Source organism: Gallus gallus, chromosome 3, assembly GCF_016699485.2.
Source record: "Gallus gallus isolate bGalGal1 chromosome 3, bGalGal1.mat.broiler.GRCg7b, whole genome shotgun sequence".
NCBI lineage: Eukaryota > Metazoa > Chordata > Aves > Galliformes > Phasianidae > Gallus > Gallus gallus.
In genome coordinates this window covers 51,688,622-51,713,203 of record NC_052534.1, presented here as the reverse complement: position 1 = coordinate 51,713,203, position 24,582 = coordinate 51,688,622, and the positions used below count along the sequence as shown (strand labels likewise).

The following is a 24,582-nucleotide window of genomic DNA, read 5'->3' as shown; positions in this document are numbered from 1 at the left end:
TTGATATCATGTAATTAGGAACAGTAGCAGCAATTTTACGGACAGAATCAGCATCTAGGTTTTCGCAACTATATGGAGAGGTTACAAAATACTCTCCACGTCATATAAATGGAGCCAGTCAAAATGAATGCTCGACACCTCATCTTACACTAGCTACCACAGCAGCTCAAGGAGAAAAATTTTAAGGTATGTTCATAGACCTCAAGAAAGCAGAGATGCTTCCATCGTTAGAAAGAATCACAGTAATGCCACATATGAAGATGAGACACTGCATGTGGCTGGCTCCAGCTGAGGCAAGTAGAGATGTCAGATGTTTAAATAATCCTGAGTATCTTCCCTTTTGCAATAACCAGCTCACTCAGACCCTTTTCTAAAGCAAACATTCAGATCATGAAAAGTAAAAAGGTCCTAGATGGCTTTGACAAGAAAAGGAAGAAATTAATCTCACCAAAACTGTACAACAAAGGGAACAAAGCTGCTGTCATTTCAAGGAAGAAGGTCACCACAGAATGCAATGACAAAGGGGAAAAACAAGGGAACAATGTTTACCGCAGTTCAAATCTAACTTTTCTCCTTATCCATGGGGAAGTGAGAAATTGAGGAAAGTGAGGAACCACTGGAAAAGTTAAAAATATCCGGAGATGCACAAACCAAAACATTCCCCCAGATGAACAGCTTTCACTTTGATCAGACAAAAAAAAAAAAAAAAAAAAAAAGTGTTATGAAATGTGTTCGTTTTAAAGAGAGCAGAAAATGAGAATAAGGAACACTCAGCCATAATGGATGAGGAACCAGATGAAAGCGCTGAGATGAATTTCAATTGGCGTGAAGTGCTCCAATTTTTTTTTCCTGATCTTATGCAACACCCTCACAACCAGGTAATTGCTTAGCTTCTGCGTCTATCCTGTTAACATTGCATATTGAAAGCTGGGCTGCTGTGGAGAAAAAAATAGCAGTAAGTAAAGACTGCTATTTTATTATTCTTAGTGGTTTTGGTAGTAATGCCAATAGAAAATGGAAAATGCCACAGACCAGAGAACACCAACAATAACCTGTCTCGATGAAAAAGCTCACAGCTACTAGTTATTAAATCATATATACAAGCTTAACTATGTGTACAGCTGCTGTATTCCCAGTTTCTCTTTAAAGAGCCACTGATTAAACAGTGTTCCCTCACATCTCCTTCTTACCTTTAACCAGGCAGCAAAACCAGAGGGCACTGGGCCCAAATAATTCTTGTTTTTGTAAACACATTGCATCAATAAATAAAAAAGCCAGAGAAAGCATAGCATTTCCTTCCAGAAAGAGATGATCACGCAGATCTTTGTCACTGAACTATGACACACAGCAAATCAAAGATAGGTCTGTGCCCTCTATACACTGTCCTCCAGGTTTATGCTCGCTTTAGAAGTGCTGGCATAGGAATAGTCACACTGGTAAAAAATTAGAATTCATTTAAGACTCATGTTTTGCTTCCTACAAAAGCCATTTGCAAATCCCCCAGGAAGAGAAGGGGCAGAGCAAATTCATGTGGTATTTACTCCTAGTACTCTCCCAGTCTCTGGCTATTGCCAGCCTAGGAAACTTTCTGGCTCAACTGTAGTATCCTTAGTCTTTCCTGAGTGCCAGAGGTCATTTCAGAGACAGTTACTGCACGTGTGAATATAGGCTTGCTTATTATCCCCCACGTGGATCACTCTGCATTTATCCATGCTGAGTTTCATCTGCCATTCTGTTGCCAACTGTGATAAAGACCTGAGATCCTTCATGACTGGTCACTGCCTTCACTACTGAGAGTCACTTCATATCATCAGTAAACTCTATAGCTCAGTATTCAAACTCTTTTCAAGGCCACCCATGAATATGGTAAAGACGTCAGGATCCACCAGAGACTCCTGCAACACTCCACAGGGAATGAGGGCCCATTATGAGAACTTGCTATGAGAATCCACATCAAGATTCTCTCATTTATACCACAGTTAGGATGTACATTATGCCAAGTAAGATACTTTACTACTGTTTATTATTATGATTTCTTCAGTCCCTGAATGTTTATTAAAAACATGAAGGAACAACTAGCCATCACAGCATTTTATTCTTTTACTAAAGATGACAGAAGAATCCCTTGTGGTAATGTTAAAGTTTCCAGTGTATCAATGACAACACGAGAACTACCACAAATCCCAAAGATGACCTCCTTAGAAAGGAAAGCAAGCAGAGGAGAAATGGCACGCAAACTGGCTGATGTTCAGGCAGATGGGAAAATTATTATCACGACAATTTTGCCATCCATCCTCCCATATGACTGACACAGTCCTATGGCCTGGTACATGGATTGGGTTCAGTGGAACGTGAAAACAGCTATTGAAATCGGAAGGCATAGGGGCTTCTGGCTATTGATTATTCAGGTAATTCCAGAGGAAGTTTGTCAACTGCTTTTAAAGTATTTAAGGTGCTCGACATGATGAAAATGCAACAAAAACAAGTCAGGAATTTTCTAGTCTGCAAAATTTTATTAAGCAACAGCTGGACAACTCTTACAACTCCAAATCATCAAGGAAAAATAGGGCAATGAGTCAATCTGCCAATCATGTAGACAGTAAAGAATTTGGACAAACCACATTTTTATAGGGAAACCAACAATGCTTTCTAGGCACCTCCTGCAAAATCTATTACACAAGATACATAAAAGGAGAGGCAGATCAAGGTATGTTTTTAAGTACAGTGGAAACCAGGTATACCATGGTACACTGAGGAGGAAAGAAAAAAAAAAGAGAAAACATGAGATTCCCCCAAAATTTACTAAAAAAAAAACCAAAAACAACAACAAAAAAAAACCCATGTAAAACATGTAAAAGTACACAAACTGTGTACCAATTTCCAAAAGCATTAAGAAAAACATGCTGGGCTTGCTAGCTTAAGAACGCGTGCACCTGCATGACTGTATATGCTCATTAAATTAAATAAAAAAAATAAAATCCAGAATCATGTTCAAAGTTATGGTACCAAAATAACGCATTTTATAAACAAATGCAACTCCCTTACTTTTTCAGGAAACACTACGTGCCTTTTCAATCAAATGCATCTCCATGCTATTCCACAACACCATATACTTTATCTACAACAAACAACGAGATCTTGAACAGACAAACCCTTCCCCAAATGCACAACACAGAAAATGAAGAAACAAATGCAGAAGCAGTGAAGTGAAGGGAAATCAAAGGCAGAACATGTATAAAGCAAACAAAAGAAATGAAGGGAAAATTATGGTAGTTTTGAACAAATAGTTTGAAACAGAACAGGCAGGAATTACAAGCTGAGCTCTATCCTGATTAAATACTTGAAACTCAGGTGTCTGCACACTGGTATGTTTCTCTTTTATTGTTACTTTAATCTTAATTCATATTACCAGAACCAACCATTTATTTGGACAGTAAGAAAACTACTCTGCAAGTAGATGACATTTGTCAGGATTCAGAATTGCTGAATCAGACAGTATTTTGAAATCTGTAGTTATTTAAATGGGGGGGCAAAGATTCAGAATGACCTGGCACACTTGAACATCATAGAATCACAGAATGGTTTGGCTTGGAAGGGACCTTTAAGATCATCTAGTTCCAACCCCCTGCTGTAGGCAGGGACACCTCCCTCTAGACCAGATTGCTCAGAGCCCCATCCAGCCCAGCCTTGAATGCTTGCAGGGAGGGGGCATCCACTACCTCTCTAGGCAACCTGTTCCAGTGTCTCACAACCCTCACAGTAAAGAATTTCTTCCTAATATCCAGCCTAAGTCTACCCTCTTCCATTTTAAAGCCATTTTCCCTCGTCCCGTTGCTACATGCCCTTATAAGAAGTCCCTCCCCAGCTTTTCTGTAGGCCCCCTCCAGGCACTGGAAGGCATCATACCATTTAATTTCTTTATTGAAATCTTTGTATAAGTAAGTATTCAGATTTTCATTTATTTATTTTCCAATCTCACAAAATCATGTTGTTTTGATCCTGCAGTCAGCTCCAGATCAGCAAACCTACGCACTTGCACAGAGCTTCATAACAATCAGTTTGCCCTGAAGAACAAACTTCTCATTATAAATTCATTTGCAAAATCAAAAGTTGAAGGGTGAAGTTTTTAATTTTTGTATCAAGAACTGCTTCACTGAATCCTTTTTCATCCTCTTATTTGGTTAATTGTTTTTTTCTGTTAAAATCCTCATTTCCTACATGCAGCAACAATCCAACTGCCCAAAGAAATGTTCTCCTCATACATCTCCAGAAGTACCAGGCAACGTGCAAAACTGCATCTTTTAATCTTAAAACATCTCTGCAGGATTTTTTTTGAAGAATTGAGTAAATATGAAATAATCATTTGCATAGCCAACCTTCACAAGCAGTAATGAACCTTATTCCTTCGAGAATGATGCACGTAACTTCTAACCTTGCAAATAGGACTGTGGTCCCTACCTGCAGAATACTCCTGAGGGTAATAGAGCTCTATGCCAGTATCTGCTGGTGGGGGATTGTGCTTGCTGTGAAGGTGAAGGGACTTAAAAATGGAAAAATTCCTCTACCAGAATTATTCCATTTTTGTCAGCACTATATTATTTGCCCTTGTATACTGGGGAAACCATTACACCAACCTCTAAATCACATAAACAGCTTGCTCTCCTGCGTTGGAGTCCTAGAAATGAGAACAATAAGGCAAAATTCTTGTATGACTGCTTTGTGGCTGCCATTTTACTTCCAGAGTGCTTCGGGGGAGTTTACACAGAACTGTCAGTATAGCTGTTCGTTAATGCTGTACAGTTGTTTTAAATGGATATACAGGTCAAGTCTGTCATTCTTACCTTATAATCACGCAGCGATGGCGAAGTGCATTTTGGTTGCGATTCCACTCTTAGGTACGTTGGTTTAACCTGGTGAGGCAAGAAGCTGGCCCTTTGTCAGCATGCCATGCAAACGGCTCATCTGTTGCTAACCCTCAGGTCAGATTTACTGCCCTGGAGTCATTTGGGATCTGCAGAAATGTGTGATTTCCAAACTGTTGCTCTGGCAAACACATTCCTAAAAGCCAGTAAAAATGTACCCTGCCTTCTCTTTCACTCAAATCAGTTTTTGCACGTGGATTTAAAGTGTTGCTGACAGGTAAAAGGGCACCAAGATAACATAAGGTAACACACATCAGGCTGCAAATGCACAGAAATTGTCTGAGGCAACAACCAGGCAAGCTCCCACATTTGTCTGGAATTTCTTAGACCAAAAAAAAACCAAACAAAGACATGTGAGGGAAAGTCAGACTGTCCAGGCTCAAGGCTTTGTGTATCTTCATAAAAACAATGGGACAAAACTAGAGAGAGAAATGTACAACTATTTTTTCTGTGGCTGCAACATGGAAGATTTATCTAACTGAGATGAACCTACGTGCAGATTGACTGTCATACAACCAAGATCAAGCAGCCCATGGCACCTCTTTCTGCTGCCTCTGGAACTCAGTGCAAAACTATTATGATGAAAATCCTTTTTGTAACTCTTTCATCTCTCTCTCCCATACTTGCATAGCAGAAATGCAACATTTTCACTTCTTCAAGATAAAACTGATCACTCCGTGCATGGTGCATATCATAAAAGAATTTAAGTGCCAATTTACAGACTCTGTTAGGAGCTTTATTTTGAGGGTATCAGCTGTATTTTCTAAATGAATCAGGTTCTCTATTGCACGTCTTTGCACCTTAAGGGGAGCAGATTCCACACAACCACCAGCGGACATCGGGGCTTTCTCTGCTTAAAGCTGCTGCAGGCAAACTCTCTGGCAGCTGCATGCTGCTCTTGGAGCTAACCTGGAAAGAAGAGAGAAGGAATGCCGTCTCCACCGTGTCTCAGTGGAGGAGCACCTCGAAGAAGAGAAGGTGCCACAGACAGAGGTCAGGACTCAGCTCAACCAGCTCCATGCAGCACCAGCTCAGGTATCAGAAGCATTACGGCTGTGCTGGAACCAGCTGAGCCCTGCTGAAGGAGTGCATTAGCCTGAGTAGAGAAAAGCACGTTTACTGCTGTACTCTTTCTCGTGCCTCATCTAGCTCATACCAAGCTGGCTTGCTAGTGCACAGCACTGAAGTATGCCACTACCAGGCTATACAATGAACTTACAAACTGAGACTATATTTTTATACCCTCTTTTATCACACAAGCCAGCCTATCTTATATCTAGAGAAAAAGCACTGTACTAAACAGGAGGGAAGGCTTTGTAGTTTTTAAAAGCACTCCCAATTGAAATATGTAGTTCAAAACAAAGGAGGGAAACATACAGTGGAGGACAGATTTCTGCAGGTCCCAAGGAAGTCATCTACATTCTTTGTAGTCTACACAGACCTTCAAAGCAAACTCACTGCTTTTAGATATACCAAAATATTTCTGCCTGCCTGAAAGATGAAATTTTGCATACGAGTCCACAAAACCAAGTCTTCCTATATACACTTTGAACTTCTTGCAGCAAAACATACAATTACTTACAAATATGCTCTTTAAATATAAATAATAAAGTGTGTATAACTCACTGATACATAGAAATAAAATAATCCCTTAATCACTTATTACATTACACAAGATAAATAGTTTGCCTTTTGGATGTTAACAAGAAATCTGCATTAAATTATCTTTAAAAAATCACTCAGAGCTCCCTAAAAAACAAAAACAAACAAACAAAAAAAGATAAAAGAAAATAAAGAAATAAAGAAAAACAGCAAAATAAAACAAATAACCAAGAAAAAACCCACAAAGCCCCCAGACTGTCACAACTATTGCACAAGTGAAAGAAAAAAAAAGCTTTGGAAGAACATATTCTGGAAATCACTGTGTGTATAAAAGAAGAACATACTTTTGAATACATTGCTACATTCTTCCTAGAAGAATGTAGTTATCTACAGAAAAGTTGGATCTTACAAATTAAATGTAAAGTGTAAAACCTATCTTTTGGCTGAACGCAACAGCGATCTTCGGGATTTAAGTGATTATTTTGTGGGGGGCTTTTGAATTTGTGTCTTATGTCATATCTCAATGAAAAACAAAAGAACTGTTGCTTTTACTTGTTCTCTGTACAACTTAGGGTCCAGTTTCACTCTCAGAATTTACACCACTTCCACTTCTTTCATTACAACTCAACTTATTTGAGAGTAGCTTCTATCTCTCATTCTCTGAACCATTAAAAACCTCAGTTTTAATTCCCTTTAGAGACTCTGTCAAAGTATTTTCAAAAAGACAGAAGAGTAACTTAGAACATCTGACAAATAAACAGGAAGGCTGGAAATTGCGTATACTTTCCTGATTTATGATGGTTATTCCTTGTGCTTTGTTTGGGCAGAAGCCACCAGAACGATGCAATCACAGGCTTGGCCAACGGAACCAAGTTACTAATGCTGTTACCTGTTATATCTGTTTGCGATTTGTGGTTATGCGTTAGTAGAAAACTACTTATAGTTTGAAAAAATTGCTTATGAATCAAGTGAAGAGGAATACTGTTCCATGGAGTGTTAAAGAAGCTGCACACAGAAGTTCTTCTAATTAGACCAGATGTTCAGAAAAAAAAAAAACCAACACACTGATGCTCTTTGCATGTGGTAACAATTTCGACTTAAAACTACAGGCAATGTTCCTTTCAGCTGAAGATTTCTAATGTGAATGAGTCGCCCTTCTCCCAGACAGTGAGCATGTCATTATATGTTTCTTATCTATGGTGTTCAGCATATGTCCGCTGTATTCTAATTTGGGTAGGACTGGTAAGCACAGACTTTTGGGTAGGAAAGGACACTAATCTGCCAACTTTCCTCCTCACACATTGAAAGCAGCAGACCTGAGAATTCAATTGACTGTTTGCACAGAGTGTAACTCGACGTGGACAAATGGCTCAATCGTGCTTCCTTTATAAAAATCAAAGGGAAAAACTTCCACAGATTTTAAAGGGAACAGGACCAAACCATTCCAGTTCCTTCATCCCACACACATTACACATACGGGCATGCAAGCAGCCGAATAAGTAATGCACATGAGAAGAAATACAAATAGGCCCAGATAACATAGAGAAATTCAACAAAATTAATTGAAGCAAATGAAGTCTGTTAAATGCCAAGGGGAACGTTGTGCCTGACATGTAAGCAGAAGCTGCTGAACTCTGGGATCATACAGGCATGGTGCCATCTATTGCCCTTCCTTCCTTCCTTCCTACCTCTAACTGTTCTTTCCAAGGAAACCACTTTGCAAAGGGTTCTTCCTAGACTCACCCTGCGATACTTTACCTGTGGATGATCTGCCTCATAGTCTCTCTTAGCAGCTCCCAAACTCCTCTCTGACTGATGTTTATTATTCCCTCTGTGCTGTATTGCTTTACAAGTGTCAGCAGAGCAGAAGTTTCTAGCTCACTGCATTCTGGTAAGCTCTGCTACAGCAGGGTCCTCTCTTACGTGGTATGTTCCTCTAGAATGAATTAAATACAAAAGAGAACTGCCTTACCACTTGAATTTTCAAAAAGAGAGATAAAATCACATCTGTTTATCTCATGTTATACAGCTTTTCAAGTAAAGAGTTAAACTGGATGAAAGACAAAGCAGCCATTAACATCTCAACTAACATCTTCCTCAGCGTGCCTTTCACATCAAAAGAATAATTTCTGAAGGAAATCTGCAGTTATGTTTAGTAATCTAATGTCCAAACAATTACAGGAATAATTACAGTTTTTATGTATTACTGTGGAAACTGTTTCCATACCAGAACGTATTCTATAGCAAAATGCAGGCAAGGAGGAAAGAGAGAAAGTGAAGAAATACATACACAAAGATGGACAACACAGAAAACCTTCTGTGCAAGCAACCCTTCTAAATGGTCAGCAGGTCTGCATGTCCACCAGAAACAAAACTTTAGCCAGAACAAGCTGTCCTCCTGTCAATAAGCCATTCCCTGTAACGCTCCATTTAAACTTTGGCTTGCCACTCTTACCTGGAGCAGCATATTCACAAACTACAGTCACAAGAACTACTCAAGTAGTAATGGTGATAAAAGGAGTAATTCTGTCCAATTTTTCCTTCCACTTTTAACTTATTTGTCCTCTGGCCAGCCACAATGTTGTTCCCTGTAACGAAATTGGTTTCCTGATGAAATTGCTTCCTGTAATGACTTGCTATACTTCTGTCTCCTTCCTAATTTTAGCACAGATACAATGTTGTGGAACTTGATTCCTATTGATTACTAAGAAGACGAATACATTGGGCCTTCTCATTCACTTGAATGACTCTGTTTATAAAGTGTAAACACATTTAAATGAGGAGAATGTATAGGCATGGCCTTGGAGGTACATCTGGTCACAACTGTACCTCTCCCAGCTGCTGGCCAAACTGAAGAATACTGCTGATCAACATGAGCAAAGAAGGAATGCTCATAATTATTTTCTTCCCTCTTTTCTGTCACCCAACGAAAGATGTTTATCCCCAGTAACAGCACACAAAACAAGCAGACATCAACTTATTTGATACACTGAGTTTTAAAACCACCCATTGGTAACAGTTTTGTTTCTCTTCTGAGTAACACATCGTTATGTATAAATTAATTATTGACCTACAGAAGCCTCCCTGGAACTTGTGGTACTCAGTTATTATCAGAGATCAGAGAAGAAACACGTGTCTTCAAGTATTATAGCTTCTTTTTTCTTTTCTTTTTTTTTTTTTTTCTTTTTTTGCTGCTATCATTGATGTAGTAGTAGTAGTACAAACTGGACCAGAAAAAAAGTTATGTTCCCTGTTTTAAAAAGAACAGCATGATATAAGGCAGTCTATCAAAAAGAGCAGTCTTTTTTAATCCCTCTACGAGCTTACATCAGCTATTGTAGCAAACACAGCAGAACCATCACAACAAGCCAAAAGCCACACTTCTCCACATAACACTGAATGGCTCTCAACCCTTTGCTCTTTCTGAAACCCAGCACAATGCTTTAAAAAAAGAAAACACCTGAAAACAAACAAACAAACAAACAAACAAAAGAGAATTAAGCCCCCCACCCTCCACCCCATGACTGATTAGAGTTAATGCCCTTCAGTTGGGCACTAAGAGACTTTTCCAGTTTTACGGCCTTCTTCGCTCCCAGGCACCTCGGCGCACCTAACGTGGGCTGCCCCGACATTTTCCAGTTTGGACTCTGTGAGAAGGTTTTGATAACATTTTCCTCTCTCCAGGTTTCTGCTTGTTCATTTGAGGCGTTGAGTCACATTAGCCAGAGCAACAGCAAAGGCCTGCACTGCAGAAAATGGATACTGAAAGTCCAAAATGTAAGCATTGCCATCAATCCTTCCGAACTGCATCACCTGGGAAGCAGGGGAAGAGCGGGGAAGGAAAAAGAGAACAAGGTCAAAAAAAGTGAATCACAGAAAACAGAGAAGAACAAGAGTTAGATATTTTCGCTCCTTTGTAAGTACACTTCTGTTAATCACTCTGAACTAATATGAGCAGGGTATTCACAGCATGGAGTGTGAGGCCGAAGAAGACTAACTGCGCTGTAATAGTGGACTACACAGAGTATTTGCCTACTATTTCTACAAACTGAGCATTAAAACATGCTGAACACTATAAAGCATTGGTGTAAGTACACTGTTACCAATGACCTCAACAGATGTGGGTCACGCCAGTATCCTTCTTCATGCAGGAAAATAATGTTCTCTCCATTGGAGAGATTCCATCATTGCCCCATCAGGAAAACAGATTTTGTTTTCAAAGGAAGGAACTTCAGGGCAAGGCAATAACCAATCTTCTGTCTACAGCACCTCACACTTGGCACACTGTATTTCCTTAGCAGTTCTATTTTCCTTGTATAAACTTTCCTAGCATATAATTAGATTGAGAATGAATTAGCAAAGGGGCAGTGAGAACTGTTTGAGATGTAAAGCTAGGGTAGTCAGGTTGTTCTTCTGCAGGGAGTACGTGAAGTTTGGCCTATTCATATTGAGTTTTCATAGGCTTAATCAGAAGCCCCGATCATATTTTTTTGTACAGTGAAGTTTCTTGGGCTGGAATGGAAGCGAGTGAGTTGAGCTCTGTTCTATCACCAGCAAAGCCTATGGTCAGGGTGATTTTGCATGGGGGTTCATGGGTATGTACCCATGGCTGTTGCTTTCTTATCAAGCTGTTGTTTTGCTGCAGGACAAAACCAGGAGACTATCACTGGTCACGTACGTTGGATATTTAAGACACTGATCTCCCAAGCTAAATCAGAGAGACTTGAGAGCTTTGATGTCTTTAATAAATCAAAAGTGACATTCAGAGATGGTATGGCTGAACCTGGAATTAAATCTGTAACTCCTGTGTCCCAGTCCAGTGTCCTGATGATTTATTTAATGGCCTGGTCTTGGTGTAGTAACATCCCACTTAGGCCAAAGGGGGAGACTGTAAAACAAAATACTTGGATTTTCTAGCTTCCCCAAACTCTCCTACTCATAGGCTGCTTGAAAGTGGGCCACTGAGCCTCTTTCTGGGAGAGGGTCAGAACCTCCATTTGTACCCTTAGGATTAAGAATGAGCTCCGGAGGCCTGGTAACTCAGGAGGGGAAATTTTGATCTTGAGGGTACCTAACTGAACCCCCCTCAGCTCTGCTGAACAGAGCATGTGCCTGGCTAACCACTGTAACTGCCACAGGAACTGAGCAGCATTCATTAAATGAGCTATCATCCTCACTCACTGACTTCAACTGTAACTATGGTCAGGGAAATCTGTTGCATCTTTCTCCCTGCAATTTATTACAAACACTACTTCCCTTCGGAAGTAAAAGCTAGTAAGATTAGAGGAAGCCTTTGTTCCTATGTCTCGCTACAATAATACAGAATATATCTGGTACATTTACATTACAACTGCACTTTACCCTTACTTCTCAGTCTAGACTTTTGATTGTTGGTTTTTATTGATTACTTTCTGTGTGTAGCAGTGTTTTTCTCCAAAGAGCAGCCAACACGAGCTGGAGGCACTCAGCTGTACAGAGGCAGGCTGGATGCTGGCCCCCACCCCCCCACCCAGGTGCAGCATTTGCCACTGCCGTCCTACCTGCCGTCCTTCCAGCTCAATCTGGAAGTTTTTTGCCGACTCCTGGGTCACTCGCCCTCCAAAGTCCAGCTGGTAGACTTGCGTTGCCTCGTTCCACAGCGGCTGCTTGTTGGCCATCACGTACACAAAGCCCTGGCTCCCCAGCCTCCCGTCCTCCTTCTCGCTGGCCTTACGGCACTTGAACTCATCCAGCTCACTGGCTGTCCTCAAATTCCTTTTGGTTTTCCAACCCTTTTTGCTGCCCTGACTCTGGTTCATCAGTTCATCCCCACTGATAAAAAGCTCCGGCTCACTCTCTGAACTATCCTGAAATTCATTTGTCTTATTCAGCTTCTTGGACTTGAGCTGGTCTTTCTGGCTCTTGACTTTCTTCTTCTCTCTGCCCAGCCTCGGGCTGGATATTAGCGAATTGAAGTCAGTCAGTGTCCTCGAGTCCTTTTTGACCTTGCCCTCGGTGATAGCCTGCACGTTTCCTTCCTCAGCGCGACTATCCAGCCGCTTCCGGCTCTTCTTGCCGAATTTGTCTGTCCTTTGAGGAACAGGGCTTTCTGTCAAGGAGAGCACCTCCTGGAAGGTGTCCGCCGTCTCCACCATCACCTCTGTACCCACATGGCCCTGAAGCTCGGTTGGTGGGGGAGACATAACCGGCTTCTCCACCACGAGGAGCGGCTTTGGAGGCAGAGTGCCCTGGGGATTCTGCACCGGTGGGCATGCGCTGTAGGAGCTCCATGGGTGCAAGGCTATCGGTGGCAGCTGTAAACTAGAGCAGGCGCTACTTCCCGGATACATGGGTGGCAAAGGGCAATAGGAGAGGTTGGGTGGATAACCTGGTTGAAGCACTACTGTGGGCTCCTGCTGTGCAAACTGCGTTGGGGCCAGAGCTTCTTTGGGGGAGCACGGGGGCTGCATTCCCTGAAGGGGAGGGGCGCTGTAGCTTCCTGGGTACGGTACTCCGACCCCGTAACTTGTCTGGAAAGTGGCAGTGGGACTGGTTGGGGACTTAGGGGAGACAAATGGCATTCGAGACATATCCAGATGCTGAGTCTGACCGATGATGAGAGGAGCTGGTTTTAAAGGGTTGGGTATAGAGCTCTGAGATGTCCTTTCCTGAGGAACCCATATCTCTTCGCTCACCATAGGGTCCCACTGGTACGGCGGTGGCCGTTTTACACTGATGGCAGCTTCTGTCAAGGCCACAGGTACGTGCCGTATCGATTTTTCCACTGGACAGTGCTGAGAAAGGGCTTCATCCTCCGTAAAGGCAGAGTTTATGTAATCTGCCCGGTCACGGGAATTGTCAGGTGGGCTCAGCAAGTTGTAGGAGGACTGGGAGGCCAAAGGCGATGTACTGACAGAGTGAGCGATGACAGAGCTGTGCTGGGAGCCACTCCCCGTGCTCAGATCAGGTCTCATGCCACCCATGCTGGAGGTGCTGCTGCCAGAGTTGGCATTAGTGATGTTGCCCACACCACCAGCACTCGTGGTGCTGCTGCCACCGCTACTGCTGCACTGGCTGCAGGTGTACAAAGCGGTGGGTACTCTCTGCTGGTACTGTGCCGTCACAACGCTGCTCTTGGCTTTTGGGGGAAGCTGCAAGGTGGCTCTCTGACTGTCCACCAACTGGGCCATTTTCAGCGCTGCCTCCCTACTATTCCTCCGCAAAGTAGCATGGATGATACTGCTGTCCAGCCTCTGGGCAATGCTCCTGCCCTGTGACAGCTGGCTGGCAATGTCGGGGTAGGGTGGTGGGTCCCCAGTGGGGATGGAGTAACGGGGAACCGTCAGCCGGTTCAGGGTGGCACTGGTGCAGGGTTGCTGCATCTTCTTCTCAGCAGCGGTGATGCGTAAAGTGGCAGAGCTGCCAGGCCCTGGCAGGGTGTAGGTGCCCTGGCCACAGAGCATGCGGGTACGAGGTCGGCACACCTCCTCTACGTTCCCGCTGCTGTCGAATGTTGTTATCCGCTCGTACCCCAGGGGCGGCTGGTAGTGCCCGGCAGGGTAAAGGGAGAACTCCCCCTTTTTCAGGCAGAGGTCGAGGGGCGGAGGTGGGGGGACAGGCGGGGGTGGCGGGGGGGCGGCCGTGGGAACAGTGCCAGGGTAGGGTGGCGGGGGGTTCATCTTGTTCAGCTGCAGCTCCTGAGCGGCCCCAAAGATGACAGCATCACTCTCCACCAGCTGCGGTCCCGGTCCTGGACGCGGGGGCTTGGCCTTGAGCGGGGGCTCGTGTTCACGGTCACCGTGGTCCCGGAGGTCAGCAAGGGCGATGGCAGGGGGTGGTGGGGCAATAGTGGGAGGTAAAGGGACAGTGCGGGCCACGTCTCCCCCAGTTGGTGCCACTGCCCCAGGGCCAGGGAATCGGCTCGGTGCCCCTGGAAAGGGTCCTGGCCCCTCACCCCCTGTCTCAGCCGGAGGGTTGGCCAGCACATCCAGCTGCACGTTCTGGTTGGCCAGCAGCGACTGGACCAGGCCGATGCTCTGTGTGGGTGACATGGCCTGGGCTGAGCTATGGATGGGGGCGATGGGGATGTTGACGGTGCAGGGCGGGCTGCTGGCAGGGGCACCTGGAGCTCCAGGCACTGCAAAAAACAACACAGCCTGTCAGTCGCTAGCCTTCTTGCATGTGGCAAGGCCACTTGCCTCTGCTTGCTCTCCTCCAAGTGTCAAACCAGAAAAATCTCCAGAAGTGGCATTTCATGCATTCTTTGCTTTTATTCAGTACTTTGAGGAAGACATTTGGGCAGCTAAAAAATGTGCCACTGAGAAAGTTCATGGCAGAGTTAACATGAAATTCAGAAACTGGGGGGAATTTGTTTTTAAAGTTAGTGAGAAAAAAAAGCAAAACACTGCATGTCTTCTGTACTTTGCCATTTTGTTTTACCCTTGACTTTTTTAACTGCCTGCTTATCTTTATGTACTTACTTAAGAGCTCAACTGCATTTGGAAGGGCTGCTATCAGACCCTGAAATCAGTGGGTCAGACATTAGTCTGAGCAAGTAAACCGGACTATCCACACTGATTCCCATAGCACAACAGGCATTTCTAACATCTGGAGATCAATTTTAAGTTAACTTCGTGGCAGTGGTGTTTCAGAAGTAAAGTTCAGCACTCATTTTTAGGCCCCACTATGATTGTCATGGACTTTCCCAGAGCAGTGAGTTTACCTGACGGGTCTGAGCTAGCACTCACTCGTCATCCAGTTGTAATGACCTCTACTTAAATCAAAACAAAGTTTTTTGAATCGAGATTCATGTTAGTTTTCAGGCAAGTTGTTTTGATGATAAAGACATCAACAATCAAACAATACAAAAGAAAATCTACTCATAGCTCCCCGGCTGCTGGCACCTCTTCTTTGCCTCTAATCCTAAAGCTACTGGATGTGGCTCCCAGGCTTTCTCTAGGGCTGCTGCTATGTAGTGGTGAGGCACAAAACAGCCCTCACTGACCCAACCTGACACTCTCTAGAGCCAGTGAGGTGCTACTGTGACGTGCTGGAGGGAGCTTCAGGCAGAGGATGCTATGATGTTCCTCAAGCCTTCCTTGACATGACAGCAATTACCAGCACTGACTTAGATGTTTGATAAGCATTGTCACACACACACAAACACGCACAAAATGCCAAGGAGAAGATGAAGAAAGTGGAAGATCAGCAGTGAAAGCGCGGTATAAATAGTTAGTATAATGTTCCTAGACTTGGTGAGCTTAGACAAACTGGAGAATAGTTATCAGCTGGGAAAAGGCAAACATTATCCCTTGAGCATAGTGAGTGACAGAGGAACCTGTAACACAAAGAGAAGGAATATGAAACAGAGGGAGGAATACGATGCAATGAAACACAGACAAAACTTACAGAAGTTCTTGAAAGCAGGTTGGTATAGGAAAGATGTGAGGAAATAGATGGGAAGTCAGAGAGATTCAAGAAGTAAGATGCTGAAGCAACATCAGCATCAATGTTTGGACAGGCTGCAATCAGAAATGTGAAAATAAGCAGACGAATACACACAAAGTTTCCCACAGGTGGTGGTGAACAAGTGACAGTGCAGCAGTCCTCATGATTATAAGCAGAAAGCATGGAACGTGCTCCAACTGCTTGCAATTCCTTCTGCAAAAAGCAGTGAGACTGATTCCAAGAGGAGCTACCACTGACAAGCCAGAGCAACAGGAAAAGGAGAACACTAGAAGCAAGTGCACGTGCAGAAGTCAAAATAAGAAGGAATGTAGATAGAAAAGAGTAATAATATATATAAACAAGAAGAGAACCTGAGAATCTTGAAGAGTTTCTGCTAGTTCTGCATAAAATAATATGCAAAACAATAAGTGAGTTGTATCAAGCAGGTTTCTGGCAAGAAAAGAGATTAGAGCTCTATCTACAATCATTTGTATGTGCAAATTCTGTGGAGATCTGTGGTTTGCAAGATCTCATCAGGCAAGAGATCCATTAGTCAGAATTCATGCAGCCAGTGCCTAGTTTGTAATTAATTTCTAATTAAAATCCTAGCCACCTACTCATGCCCTATAATTACACTTTCAATAGCATTAGGTTTTTATCAATATTAGTAGCCACAGTGGAATGTGGAAGGTGTGCAGATATTTGTGGATATGCTGTTAAGTTTTAACAGTACCTCTGTTTGCTCCTTCAGAAGGCTGATAGCTAAACTTCAGCAGCCCTAAGGCAGAGCAATTCTGTGCCTGGCTGGCAGGCCATGCACTCACCCTGATGCTTGCAGGTTAGCAATTTGTGCTCCTGAGCTTCAGGTTTAATTGTTAGCTTGGGTTGAGCAATCTGGAATGTTGCTGTCATGGGTATTAAGTGCCTACCCAAATAGCATCTCATTTGTCACGGTGTTGCTTAATATCCCAATGTGTTTAAATCCAACTTTTTTTTTTTTTTTTCATTTCTCCAACGGTTTTTAATTGATTTGTTTGCATAATTTGCAAGTTAAATCCATCCACTGTCCTTTTGCCCTGCCAAATCTTTACCAACTACATTAAAAAGCGCCTGTCCCAGAGCACATCTTTCACAAATTCCGCTGCCCAACAGCACTTTCTACTGCTGTTTTTCTGTTTGTTTGTTTTTAAATTTCTCAGGTAATCATTACTTACACTGCAGTACATTTTTCCACTGGTATAGGGCACTTTTTCCATTGTATACTTACTGGCTTTAAGAAAGAATTCTTGAGAGGTTTTTGAAAATTTCAATAGCCTGTTTGCTAAGCCAGAAGGAACTTGAAAGAAAAAAGCTGGCAAAAGAGGAAGGCTCTTATGGGGGACAATCTATTATCACTCTCATTACATTTCTCAAAGAGCAGGAAGAAAACTCTTCATAGTTTTCCCTATATTTCTGTGGTGCTTACCAACTTGTAATTCAGAACACCGTTTCACAAAAAACTTTACATTAACTTTTTTTTCCTATCCAATTTTTCTGCTCTTCTTGCATGCACGAACTAAGTTACATAGGAGAATTCATTCAGTACATAATATCTACGATCATCAATGTCTCTACTTTTTTCTTCAAATCTTTCTGAAGAAAATATTTCTTTCTTCAGATCCTACAGGTATATATCAGGTAGACATAAATTAAGCAAGACAAGCCCTGAATCATGGGGAAATGGGCTTCATTTTAAATGCATGATGCTTGGGTCAGTCGCAAGCGTGTGAGCTTTCAGCACTCAAAAGATCCAAAACAATGTGAGAACTTTCAATTTAATTCCTCAGTGCTCACTCTTATTCTTCCTTACAGAGTGCTGTCCGTTCATGGAGGCCACTTCTATAGTTCCAAAAAACTACAACGTGGGAAACATGAATCTCTCACTGATGTGAAAATTTTGAAATTGCATTAATTTAACTTCTTGGCTATTCATTTTATTGTTATTTTTAATTGGAGCAGGTCCTTAGTACTTCCTATCCTTTTACCTATCACACTCAAATCACCTGCATCCAAACTTCCCCTGTACTGCTTGAATGTCCCACTACCTTACACCTTAGTGAAATTAGAAATTTCTTCCCAATCCTCCTTGGTTACATAACACTTTACTATTTTAGCCTCTTTGTAAGCCCCGTTACTGATAAAAATCCGAAAGGGCATTTAACACTTTTCAAAACGTGTCCGAGTTAGTCAGGAATAGGCCCAAGCTCCTGCCAGCAGATCGTGCTTTGCTTCCATCAGCTCACAAGAACAACCCCTTTGGGCTTCCAACGCAACCTAATGCTGTTCTACAAAATTGCAGAATGTAAGGCTTCAATCAGAAACAAACAGAAAACTGTTAGTGAACTAAGTAGAAGATGATTAATGTTCCACTTCACTTGAAGCTTACCAGCTCTATATGCATTAAAATTTTCTATGTTTTTATAAAACAACGTCTGTAATACACACTAGTGTTGTTTTAGTTCAGTTCTACAGGATTCCACCATACTAAGGGATTTTGATTTGTGTATTTATCAGAGGGGGCTGATCTGTCCTCCAGCTAGCTAGAGCCATAATTTGAGAGTTCTACAGTTCCTCCTTACCTGGTAAATCATCTTCATCTTCACTGAAAACGTTTGGATTAAAGACAGGCAGGTTAATGTAGTCCATTGAAATCTTTCGCACTTCTGGAAGATATATTGTCATCTGCCTGGGCTGAAGATGCAGCAAACTGGTTTTATATATTACTGGGGACAGAATGTGACAAGAAATAATTTTAAAAAATGGTTACACAAAGAGCATATAAAGCTAAAAAAGAATTAACTCAAAGCAGAGAGAAGGGCTATTGCAATTGCCATGTAATTTATTAATAAGCAAATGCATGTATGAGATATTCTTAATCAAATCACTATGTAATACTTTGCATAAAGAGGACAAAAGGGATTGCTTCTTTCAGATATTTCTCCTTAAACAAAAGCAGCGTCTTTTTGTTAAGCTGTGGAAATAATGAATTACTTCATCTGTACTTGCATCTATTTTTAGGAAAGAAAATTATTTTTCTATTCTACTTTTGCAACTCTTCACCACAGGATGCTACAGACTTATAAGAGCTCAGGGGAAAATGGGAAAGCGCTCGGAAAGAAAATCTGCTGAGGGTTATTACATACAAAGGAAACTCTCCTGGCTCAGGTAGTTCCTGCGACCCAGGTCCTGGAGACTGGGACAGTATCTGAAGGAAGTACCATTGCACACTTACTCTACATCTATGTAATTCTCTACGTATTTGTCACTGATACTGAGAAAATATTGAATTAGAAATTCATCTGATCCGGCCCAGTAGGGTCATTCTTATGCTATCTTTTGGCAATCATCATAAATGTGGATGTCAAAAAGTGGTAACAGACTTGTAGAAGAAAGTGGCTGGAATCAACCACTCCGTAACACTTCAGTAAGCAGAAGGTGCCACTGCCCTATAGTAGCTGTCTGTGCGGTGACAACATCCTGAGGGCAATCTCTGCTTGAAGGGTGGGTCAGAGGGGTTCATCTTGCCAGTAGCTAGGATTCCATCTCTTGTTTGATGGTCATCAATATAGACATAAAAAATATCTGTTTAATTTTGCATCCAGGCCATCGTTATTAGTTCTTAGAGCTTCCATTGGTATTTCAATTCAGAGCTCAGTCCTGCTATTGATTCTACAAAATACCCTGCTCTTTGCTTAGCCTTTTTCTTTTGGTAGGACTATCTAAGGAAAAAAGGCCTACCCAGAAAAAGGTCAAAAGACCAGACAATCGCTACTTTTAAGGCTACCAGTTTATGGATAACCCAGAAAGAGAATCATGTGATAAAGTTATTCACTGAGACTCGCAGAATCTTAACCATGGTCTATAAGATTGATTTTAACGTTATTTTGGTATAATAAGCAATTACTCCAAAAAAATGGATTTTTAAAAACACTTCTACTGTGATTTTTATATATTCCTTGTAAAAATGTTGTCTATTATTTTGGGTTTTGTTCAAATAAACTGTAAGAATAAAAGTCTGTACTTTACTGTTAATCTATTACATCTGAGACTTTTAACATTCTCATCTTATTACTGTATTTATAGATTTGAATATCTTTTAGGTACAGTGAGTTTTGTAAATTCTAATTCCCCATGTCCAGAGAAAACAACTGCTTTGTTAAAGAAGCTTTTTGATCACCTAAGAAGACTACATGTTGTAAACTTGCTATCTGTTAGAAAGCTTGATATGCAAAAGGAAATAGAATTTGCTTTTACCTGCACCAAGATTAGTTGGTAGGAAAGCAGCCAAACCCACAATTTTAAATTTGGTTCCCCAGATGTTAGATGTGACCTGAGCAAGGTAGTTGTGCTACAAAGAAAAAAAACAAGATAATTTTCACCTAATAAGATCTGTATCAAACTCTAATGAAAACCTGCACTGCAATACAGCTATGTGATAATACAATTTTGTTTTTTTTAATTTAAATAGCCTAAAATGTCTGTGTAGCAACTGTTATACCTAGTCATTAAAGAAGCCTCGTTTTGATATCTGAACACCATCAGAAATCACATCTACAACAATCACTTAAAGCTGTGGAAGTACTAAACAACATGATAGCTGCTTAGAAGAATACAACTGTTTTCAGATGCTTGCTTCTTCTGTACATTATGAGTCCAACTACTCTGTGTTTCAGAAAATAATACTGTCTGTCCTTTGGTTCTATGCTTCAGAATCACTTTACAGAACAATAAATAAAATATAAATGAATTACTCTTAACCAGCTTCCAAAGCAGTTTCCCAAACCACTGCTTCCATGGTGATCAAATTATGGGTATGAAAGATTAAAGAATTTTCTCAAAAGCCAAGAGTTATGCTGTCAGTATCAGAACAGGATCCAAGCCTTTGGTCTCATGTCCTGTTTTGCTATGTAACTGACCTGCTAGGTTTTAGTAAGAAGTAGAAAGAGAAATGACAGAAGGGAAAAAAAACAGCTGAAATAGTACAAACCAAAAAGAATTCAGATTGGTATTAATTAAACATGTATGTAATCCAGACAGTTTTACAGGCTGCTAAGTTTCATTTACCCACAGAATGTGAACAACACAAAGAACACAAAGTGCTAATTTCTTGCCTTCCTTCCAATTAAGGCTGTTCCACGCAATTATGAAACAGAGAACATTTGGCCCTGTAGAGCAATCATTTCCTTGTCTCTGCAGATCCCTAGCAAAGCAGAGAACTACGGTGGCATTAGGACAGCTTAGAAAAATGGAGTAAGAAACATTTCTACATATACTTTTCAGTCAACAACAGCCAACAACATCAACTCATATAAAACCTCTCACATGGATTCATACTAACAAAATTAATGGGGGCAGAACTTAGCAAACAACGCCTGATATTCCACTGACATTTGCAAACATTAATATTGACTTGGAACATGCAATTATAGCAGTGTTTCATCTAGTAGCTGTGAAAAAAAAAGTGAAAAAAAAAAATATCCAGGATCACTGGATGTGTATCACAGCACTTGGGCTCAGGTCTGGTAACAATGCACACAATACCTGAGTAATATCTTCTAAAGGAAACTCTCTTCGGGTTAGGCTTGGTGAACCAATAGAAGGTTTCCTTATTGGTAACCTTGGTGATCTTGATATCTCCTGTGCAGCTCGTGACATCTTTGGAGATTTGCGAGCCTCTATATTGATTCTGCATAGAAAGCAATAATTAGAATAATCAGCTGGCATACAAAAATGCAAAAAAAAACACGCTTAGGAATATAAAGATAGTAATGAAGGCAGCTGGAATAGTGTTCTTTAAGTGACTAATGAAGAATCACAGAATGGCCTGGGTTGAAAAGTACCACAATGATCATCTAGTTTCAACCCCTCTGCTATGTGCAGGGTCGCCAACCACTAGATCAAGCTGTCCAGAGCCGCATCCAGCCTGGCCTTGAATGCCTCCAGGGATGGGGTACCCACAACCTCCTTGGACACCCTGTTCCACTGTGTCGCCAACCTTTGTGTGAAAAACTTCCTCCTAATATCTAACCTAAACCTCCCCTGTCCCAGTTTAAAACCATTCCCCCTTGTCCCATCACTATCCACCCTCGTAAACAGTCATACCCCCTCTTGTTTGTATGCTCCCTTCAAATATTGGAAGGCCACAATGAGGTCTCCCCAGAGCCTACTCCAATCTAAACAAGCCCAATTCCCTCAACCTTTCCTCATAGGAGAGGTGCTCCAGCCCTCTGATCATCTTAGTGGCCCTCCTCTGGACCCGCTCCAAGAGCTCCACGTCCTTCCTGTACTGGGGGCCCCAGGCGTGGATGCAGTACTCCAGATGGGGCCTCACAAGAGCCAAGTAGAGGGGCACAATCACCTCCCTCTCCCTGCTGGCCACCCCTTTTTTAATGCAGCCCAGAACACGGTTGACCTTCCGGGCTGCAAGCACACACTGCTGGCTCATGTCCAGCTTCTCATCGACCAGGACCCCCAAGTCCTTCTCCGCAGGGCTGCTCTCAAGGAGATCATCCCCCAGTTTGTATAAATACCTGTGATTGCCCTGGCCCAAGTGCAGCACCTTGCATGTGGCCTTGCTGAACCTCATCAGGCTCTCATGAGCCCACTTCTCCAGCCTGTCCAGGTCCCTCTGGATGGCTTCCCTTCCCTCCCATGTGTCAACTGCACCGCTCAGCTTGGTGTCATCTGCAAACTTGCTGAGGTTGCTCTCAGTGCCATCGTCCATGTCACTGATGAAGATGTTGAAGGGCACCGGTCCCTAGCATAGTATAGACCATATAGTCTATACAGTGGATAGTTATAGTTTATATGTAAAGATGTATAAAGCTTGACACATTTGCAGTTACTCAGACTGGATGCCTTCAGAATCATTTAAGAAAGTTTACAGCACTTCTACCAGATGTAATATATCCTCCATGAATTAATAAAATGGTGTAAGGCTGAATTATTTCAGTTATGCAGACTTTGAGCAAACCCTCAAGAAATAGAAACATGACACTTCAGTTGGCAGATCTCTGCACTGATACGACAAATCAAGGCTCCATAACCAGTGATCTCCCTCAAGCCAAATACTCCTGCCCCACATTATACAAAGGGCATCATGAGTAAGAAGAGATAATGCAACTGAAAAAGTTCACTGGTGGGAAACAGAAAGAGCAGAAGTTACATTTCAAAAATATGCTTTTAGAAAACCAAGACAGCAAGACAGTTTCTTTACCTGAGCTATTTCTGTTTTAGGCTCAGGTACTGGTGGCTCTTTCGTCAAGTACTACTGAAATAAAAACTTCAATATTTCAGGCATTACATTCACATATAAATACATGCATCTCCTTTGCCTTCTGCTAGGAAAACCTCAAAATATAGTCTTTGGAAAGGCATTGTCTGCAACTTAAAGGCATCAAACCTATAACATGAAGCTGGCAGGCCGACATCAGTGCCTACAAGAACCATCACAGACATCCATGAGGCTCTGTGCAGGTGGAGGGTTCTGTCTATGCACATAATAAACGTAATGAACAGCTGGCAGGAGAGCAACCAGACTAATTAACAGCTTAGAAACTTGTTCTGTGTTCTGTTACAAAGCCTTGTCAACTCAGTGACTGGGAGAATATTTGCTAAGTCTTCCTTGCAAGGCTGCCACAGCAGCAGTGCCACCTATAACAGGATCAATCGCGTAGATTTCTGAACTTGAAAATACCCTAGAGGAAGTACAGTCTTTAACTAGACCAGGAATTCTAAGCACAGAGGACATAAAACATGAACTGTCTGAAGGATGAAATATATTCCATGGTGGCAAGAGTTCACATACAGCAGAGGCAGTGGTGGGACAGTTCATAAAGATTTTCTTTGAGACTGCTTGTGAAAATTGAGGATGCTGGGGAAGAAGGGTGCCTTATTGCTTCCCATTACCTTTTGCCCCAGAACTTTCCCTAAAGTCCACCTCAACATCAATATCTGAGATCACTCTGGAACTGCAAATGGCAGAGGACCTCAGTGCTCCAGAAGGCTCCTATCTGCCCAAAGGAGTTTGCTTTAAACTTTATGAAGTGTGAAGAAACTGTTAGGAAGGAGGGAAGGAAGGAGGGAAGGAGGGAGAAGAAAGAAAACCTGTGCAGAAAGATGAGACAGTATTCAAGAAATGATTACCTGGGGAGTTTGGGTGATTTGCTAGCTCGACTGATTTTGGGAGATTTCTTTGCTGCCCAATCATCACTCAGTTCGATATCGCTGGAGTCAGAGCAGTTGCAGCTGTCAATCACAGTGGAAATCAAGCTGTTTCCATAGATTTCATCTATCAAAACAGGCCCCAAAAAATGTAAGTGCTGCTTCAGAAAACTGATATCAATTACAACTATCAGTCATCGGAAGCATAAATCTGATCCACGGGCGGTAGATGAGATAAAAGTATAAAGACATAATTAACTGTTCTTCACTGTGCCTAGCCCAAGTTTCCAGTGGTCTGAACTCAAGTATACATGATTCAGAGGGCTGAATCACATTCAAGTGACTTCAAAATCGAGACTAAAGAATATTTTCTGCTAATTAGCAATCTATTCTCTTCTACTCAAAATATAACAAGTTCTCTTTGACAGTA

At 42.0% G+C, this 24,582-nt stretch overlaps 1 protein-coding gene across 4 annotated transcripts in view; it reads right to left on the bottom strand.

Moving 5' to 3' along the window:
* Positions 1-2,493: 2,493 nt before the first annotated feature.
* Positions 2,494-24,582, bottom strand: part of TULP4 (tubby like protein 4) — a 142,665-nt gene continuing 120,576 nt past the window's right edge. For all 4 annotated transcript variants that reach the window (XM_040698456.2, XM_040698455.2, XM_025148879.3 and 1 more), the window contains 6 exons: positions 24,135-24,279; positions 21,531-21,675; positions 20,244-20,337; positions 18,569-18,712; positions 12,065-14,640; positions 2,494-10,337 (listed from right to left, as the gene is read on the bottom strand). In XM_040698456.2, the coding sequence (XP_040554390.1) occupies positions 10,221-10,337; positions 12,065-14,640; positions 18,569-18,712; positions 20,244-20,337; positions 21,531-21,675; positions 24,135-24,279 (3,221 nt within the window). In that variant the 3' untranslated portion in view covers positions 2,494-10,220. The remainder of the gene's footprint in view (positions 10,338-12,064; positions 14,641-18,568; positions 18,713-20,243; positions 20,338-21,530; positions 21,676-24,134; positions 24,280-24,582) is intronic.